At 53.3% G+C, this 7071-nt stretch overlaps 1 protein-coding gene across 1 annotated transcript in view; it reads left to right on the plus strand.

The window, feature by feature from the left end:
- Window positions 1–471, plus strand: part of FZD3 (frizzled class receptor 3) — a 43299-nt gene extending 42828 nt beyond the window's left edge. The window contains exon 6 of the mRNA XM_010138135.1: window positions 258–471. Within this exon, the coding sequence (XP_010136437.1) occupies window positions 258–471 (214 nt within the window). The remainder of the gene's footprint in view (window positions 1–257) is intronic.
- Window positions 472–7071: the final 6600 nt, after the last annotated feature.

Here is a 7071-nt window from a genome sequence, read left to right on the forward strand (position 1 = left end):
GGGGGGCATAGGGAGTGTTTGTTTTCCTCAGGTGATTATCAGTGCTGAACGTAGTGCTGGAGCCAGAGCCAGGCTGCACAAGGGGCTGGAACAATCAGCCCGGGGCGGTTGAAGCTCAGTGACTGAGCTGGACAGAGAACAGCCCCTTCTCAGAGGGTCTGTGTCCATGTGCGTGCCTGTGCTCCGAGGGTTACTTACGTTCCTTCGAACCGTGGCAGTGACAGTGCTAATCCCTGTCCTCCGGTTTGATGCCGCAGGTACACGCCCTGCAGCTACAGAGGGGTGGAAGACAGACTACCTCACGGCAGCATGTCGCGACTGACCGATCACTCCAGGCACAGCAGCTCCCACCGGCTGAACGACCAGTCGCGGCACAGCAGCATCAGGGATCTCAGCAGCAACCCAATGACACACATCACGCACGGGACCAGCATGAACCGCGTCATCGAAGAGGACGGCACCAGCGCTTGAGCCACTTCCGTCGCAAAGGAGTCGTGGTGGCACGGCGCGCGGTTCCCCCTCGGTGATGTGCGAATGCTCAGTGTTATCACCCCTCCTCGGGTGCTGATTTTGTGCAGCAGGAAGACGGAACGGGCTTCTTCGTGCTGAAGCCGGCCGTCTCATGCCTGCATCAGTGCTAGAGTGTTCAGCAATCTCCAGTGACTGTGTAAATGGCCGGTTGCCTCGTTAGAACCTCTCTGTGGGTAATTATTTATTCAATAGCCGTTCCTCATCCGGCACCACTGCTGAATTTCTCATTCTTTGCTGAAAAACATCTCCCCCTCCCTCCGATGGCTCTGAGTGTCGGGCGGTGTCACCCCGGAAAACTTGCTGGTGGGATCACACTGGGTTTCGCCCGTCAGGCATGAGGGATCCCTGGAATCCTGAAGGAATTCCTCCGCTCTGGTCCGATCACAGAGCGACACTCATTTCCATCAGGCGCAGGGGGAGGGGACGCTTATTAACCGCCGTGTAAAGGACACCCGCACGCATCAGCAGGCGTTTTAAGTGGTTACACTGGAAGGGCAACGCAGGAACGAGCGTTTTGGAGAAGGAAATAGGAAAAATCCTTTTCTCCCTAAAGGAAATGCCGCTGCTGAGCCCTGGCTCTTAGCAGAGCTGCTCAGGCTCAGCTGTTGGGACGGGGTGGGAGGGGGGCAGAGAGGGGCAGGGCAGAGTGATTTTTTTATAACTTGTCCTTGCTTTTTTACAAAGGACTATTTAAATTTTCTACTTGTTTACAATTCCTGTAGGAAGAGATCGATTTTAAACCCAGTTACCTAGAAAATATTCTGCCACTTATTTTCAGATTCATGTGCAGGAGCTGAGATTGCCTGTTCCTTGTCTATTTAAAAACCAGTAGTACTAGAAAAGCTGAATTTGTGGCCCAAACTGGAACAGGCAGCCTGTTCCACACAAAGCCTGTTTACAAGCCCCATAACCTGGTGAGGAAGGCTGAGGCCGGACGGACAGGAGCAGTTTGATCGGGGATGGGCTGTCTTCCCGGCGACACCGTAGCTGGGATGTGGGAGGGTTTTCTTTCCACTGAGCAGGGATTTACAAAGGGGTGGGAGAAACTGAGGCAGGAGCTGCCTGTGGGTGGGGTAAGAGGGAGGTGCAGCAGCCAGAAACCTGCTGGAGGGTTTGGAGGAGGAGGAAGAGGAAGCAGGAATCCACCATGAACTGCTGGCTCCTTCCCAGCCACCTCTGCCATGGGCTGTTTTCTCTCCATTCCCTACTCCAGAGTCATGGCAGAGGATTCTCAGTTTGGGCTTTTCTGCGTGTAAATAATGTGGGGCAGTGCAGCAAGTCTGTGCCGCCACTGCAGGCAAACTTCAAGGCCCATCTTGGATGGTGCAGTCGATCTTCTGAAGCTTCACTGGAAGATACATTCAGCATAAGGAAACACCGGTTGTATTTAAACCTACCTCAGTAATTACTGCAGCTCACTGCTGGGAAACTACGTATTTTTTTCATGTCCTCACCGCATTCCCTTTTTGACCTGTTCAAGGTGTGTTGAAAAGCTTCCCTACGTGCTCAGATGGCACAGGCTCAAGGGCAGCAGTAGGACAACCACTGGTGGAGCTGCTCCAGGGGCTTTCGCCAGCAGCAGCAGCAGCAGCAGCAGCAGAGCCGCGCCACAGTTCCTCCTTCTGATTGTAGCTGACAATATGACAGCAGAGCACGAAACCACCATGAGCTCTTTGGGATCAAAGGCTGCCCAGGAGTCTCTGTGTCTGACAAAGAGATTCACCGTGAATTGTCTCTCTGCCTTCCACCAGGCTTTTGCTCCAAAGGAGAAGCTCAAACCAAACCCAGCGTGGAATAACAAGGCTTAGCAACACCCCTTTATCCGAACTCCGGGGAGGGAGGCGGCTGCTCCACCGCCCCGGGACAGAGCCGAGGCGCTGCTTCCCCGTTTGCTCAGCAAACAGCTCCAGGGATGTCCGCAGGGATGGCTGTCCAGCAAGGCTGGATCACCCCTTTCAGAGCAGATGGGCATGAAAAGGCTTTTGAGCGACTTAAACCAGCAAAGGACAAGTCTCTGTGAGGCACAAAGGTGAAACCCTTTTCGTTTTCCCAATTCAGCTTCTCCCAGTAACTCGCTGCCTCCAGGGGATGATGGCTGCAGGAATCTGGATCTGCAGAAGGAGCAGGGAGCTGAATTTTCCCAAACACGGTTACCAAACAAAATAAGAGTGTTTTATCTTGATCTTCTTGGCTCGACTTCCAGTGCTTTGTTACTTGTTTTACCTGTAGCAATGCTTTGACTTGTTTAGAGGGGAGCGACGGTGGAGGTGTGAGGTTCATCCTCCTGGAAACTTGTGAGCTTTAGGCCCCCTCTTGTTTCCAGATGGGGGTGTCAAAGCTGTTCCTTGTCCACATGTCCTGTACACAGAGACAGGCTCTATCACCCCAAAGAGGTGATGGAAAAGTGAAAGTCGGGTTCTGGCTGGGTTTTATGCACCCCTGCCCCTGCATCCAAACCCCTCCCTTTTATCTTCCACATACTTTTTGCCACCCGCTCTCCTGCCCAGCGTTTCTGAGCCCTTCCCAATGGCTGCTTCAGGTTTCACGGATAAGATTCTTGCCCCAGCACTGGGGGGTTCTGAAGCATGTCCGAGGTCAGACCCCGCTGCCATCTCTGGCGGGGGTACCTGGCTGTGGTTTTGGGGTGCTTTCTCGTCTGGCACCCCTTGCTCACTGGTGAGAGCTCCAGCCACGGTGCCCTGTATCTGGGTCCGGTGCCCATCCGTAAATTCCCCCAGAGCTCAACCTCCTGCCCAGGTCAGCGGTTCTGCAGTCGCCAAAACTCTGGTTGCTTTGGGCTTGGCCTGGCCTGACTTGCCTGTAGCTGAACATAGGGTTGAAGAGCAGCTCTCTGTCCCTTTCCAGCAGACACACACTGGTACAGCCTGGCCCTCTCTCCTCCAACGCAGGCAGAGTTGTACCCAGCCCAGTTTCTCCAGCTCGTCCCAGCAGCAGGTTCATGTATCTCCATCCTACACAGAACAATGGCTGAAGCTCCAGAATGCTGTTTTGCACGATCAAAGCTTCCCATAAACCACATGGCTTCTCATTCCCAGTATTCCCAGAGAACGGAACCGCCGGTTTTATCCCCTGGCAGGGAGCAACGTGGCACAGGGCGCTTTGCTCCGAGGCCTTTGCTGTCCTGTCCAGGCAGAGCAGGAGATGGCCGGGGGCAGGCGAGCACTTGGCTGCAGCTGGTGAACACAGACACTGGCCCGATTGCTGCTGGCAACAAATTATTCCCCCAATTTTGTGACATTCCTTCTATCTTAATCTCTTCATAGCTCTCGTCGTGCTTTGAACCATCGCGGGTCAGCGATGTGGTTGCGTTGCATGGAAAGGGCTGTCTCAGGACCCCGCGCAGCTGCTCTCCCGTTGGATGGAGAGCACTCAGCTTTTGAAAGCGTAAAAAAATCCAACAGCAGCGAAAAGCCACGTTTAGTTGTAAATGTATTTGTCCACTCTCAAGCGCTCTCCCTCTTCTTAGTGCTTAGACCTAAATTTTGCTACGGAAGCTGAAATGTGGCTGTGGTCAAATCAAACCCCATGGCCGAGTCGTTCCAGCAAGGAGGGGAGGGAAAACCCTCGGGAAGAGGGTCTCCCTCAAGGAGACAGCAAGAAGAGCCAGGCGAGTCAGGACCAGCCCGCAGAGCGATGTCCACCTTGCAGGGGAGCCCGGCTCCAGGGGCTGAGGACCCCCAAAAAAGCCAGCAGTGGGCAGCTGGCAGCCCCGGCTGTACCATGAATCCGGGGTGCAGAGCTGAGCAGCCCCCGCGTGGGAGGCACCCCGAGGTTCACCGTGAACAGCAGAATGTCAAATCGAATGTGAAATTCCGCTCCTACCCCAATGTACTTCGTTTATAACCAGATTGGGATTTATTTCCACCCCAGGCGGGATGTTTGACGCGGTTTTTGCCTGTTGGGTCCACGTGCCCAGGAACTCGCTGCATGTAACGCCGCTGCCAATGTTTCCCTTGACACGCTCGCGTTCGTGCTGTAATTTCACCCTTTTCTGGCTGAGAGGGGAAGACGCCTCCGTGTTGGTGAGACCTGTCCGTGGCAGGTGCACATGGCTGTTCACCCGGGGTCATCCCCTCCGCTCTCGGTTGGCTCGTTTACAGTAGTCGTGTTGGGTTTGTATCATTTAATTTTTAGCACTTTAACCGTGAGTGTACAAATTGGTTCTGTTGTAGTAGGTGTACGTTTTCATTTTAGACCTTTTAAAGTTTTTAATAAAATGATGGAAAAATCCTCATCTTTTCATCAATGGCCTTTCAAACCCCTGCTGATGTGCAGAACAACACCCCCTCTTTAAAAACCCAGCTCGGAGTCAGCTAAGGTGTAGATATTCAGTGTTGCTCCAGTGCTCTGAATTTAAAGAACGACTTTCTGGGCTTCATCTTTCCCCAGCGTCTGCACCGTGGGCACCGGGCACCCTTCCAGCAAACACAGAGCTCTCCACAGACTTCGGGCTCTGGTTCGTTCCACCCTTTTATGAGCAACAGACCGCCCAAACCACCGGTGTTCCGCGGGTAAAAAGCCAATGCCTGGCGGCCGGGTTTGGGAGCAGCAGTACAGGGGTGTTCGGGGGTTCGTGCTGGGAATTTTATTGCCAACTCAAACCCGAGAACAGGATGATTTATGTTTTTTTGAAGTAGCTGCCTGGCAAGCGTGTGGATGTGTGGATATTTCAGTTTGGGAATTGCTGTAGGATCCGAGTCTCGCATGGCTGGTGATAAAATAACTCGTTTTAATAATCACAGATGGTCCTGGTGTGGGCCTCGTAGAAATAAATAGCTCAGGGGTGAAACTGGTGAAGACACAGGTCCTGCAGGGCGCTGTGGAGCGGTGAACTCAGCCCCTGCATCACGCACCTCTGCCCAGCATCCTCGGCAGGGCAGCTCCATCCCGAAACATCGGCCTCCGCGGGGCTGCAGCACCTGAAGAGCCCCTCAGAGCTGCTACAGAAAACTCCTTCTAGGGCAAAACCAAGGTAGGGCCGTGGCTACTGAGCGCTGGGGACTCAAGGTGCTGCTTGGGGACATTTAAAAGGCAGCTGCCCACACCACAGCAGGGAGGGCAGGGGAGGCAATATCCCTCCTCTGTCTTCCCCGGATTTCAGCGGCTGCTGTTCTGGTTTGTGAGCGTGCTGGCTGTGAAGTCGAGCAGCCGAAGACATGATCTGCCTCAGCCTTTTGGGGCAGCCAGGAGCTAAAACCATCAGGGATGAGGAATCGGAGCTCACGTCATTCATCTCCCCCCTTTTGCACTGCATTAGCAGGTCCCAGAGGGGTGAAGAAGGGTTGGAGAGGGGACGGGAGTTGTCTGGAGCACGCTTAGCTCTTGGGATGTGCAGGAGGGAAAGTTTAAAGATGGTTTTAATGACCTGCAGGTGGGATGAGCATGAAATAAGAGCAGGGAGAGGGAGAGGGGATGTGGCAGAGCTGGGGGCAGAGGGCACCCCACACCCCCGTTCCTGCCTGGGTGGACATCAACGACAGCGAATTTCAGTCACTATCGTGTTCCTCATGCACCTGAACAGCCTGTTTGCTGGTTTAGGTCCAGCGTTACCCCTCAGCCCTGCTGACCCGAGCCCCCATTGCGATTTCTTCAGCGCTTTGAAGGCAGACGAGCATCTGGCCATGCACAAATCCTAAAAATATTAAAACCGCCAAGAAATCCTTGGAAGGCTGAAATGTAATAGGTGGAGATAGAAGGATCTCATTTAAAAAGTCATTTTCTTCAGGTGTTTTAACCAGCTCAGCACTGCTCCCACCCAGCAGGTCAAAGCCACCGACCCTTCAGCGTGACCGTGTGCTGGGACCCACATTTCCAACATGCTTTGCTACCAGTCCAACTGGTTTTTATGATAATACTCCAAGCACGTTTGATTGATACTCAGGCTCCGGTTTCAGTGCCTGAGTGTGTTCACTGCCTGTTCCCAACACCCACATCCCACTCTTGTGGTCCCACCAGCATCTACTGCTCCTGCTCTGTCCCACAGGGACATCTCCGAGGGCTTCAGCTCGCAGGACAACGCCGCTTGCTCCTCACGCATCCCTTCACTTTTGTGTTTTACGAGTTCCCACCTTGCACCAACCCCGTTGCTTCACACCCCACGTATCACAACACCCCTGAAGCTCCCCCTGCAGCTCCTGGATGCATTTCGAAGGCACGGCTGCTTGAAAATGTTTCCTGGGTGGCCGGGATATCCCACGGCAGAGGCTGCAGGGACGGTCCATGAATCAGAGGTACCACAATACCTGAAATGGTGGGAAAGCTGAAGGGTGGATCTGTGGCGCCAAATGGGCAGAAGCCTCTTCTCAAGCTGCTGTAATAAAACATTTATAAGATTTTAATACAATTTATAACAACATAATTTATGATATTTTATATATTACTTGTAAATATATAAAAATCTATTTCAAAATACATGAAATGTATTTAACGGGGCCAAACCCAATCCCATCGCATGGACCTATATGCCAATATATTGGGGACTGGGAGCTACGCCTTTGCCTCTGCCCTCTGCCGCGGGCC

Source organism: Buceros rhinoceros, unplaced genomic scaffold (genome assembly GCF_000710305.1).
Source record: "Buceros rhinoceros silvestris isolate BGI_N320 unplaced genomic scaffold, ASM71030v1 scaffold21376, whole genome shotgun sequence".
Lineage (NCBI taxonomy): Eukaryota > Metazoa > Chordata > Aves > Bucerotiformes > Bucerotidae > Buceros > Buceros rhinoceros.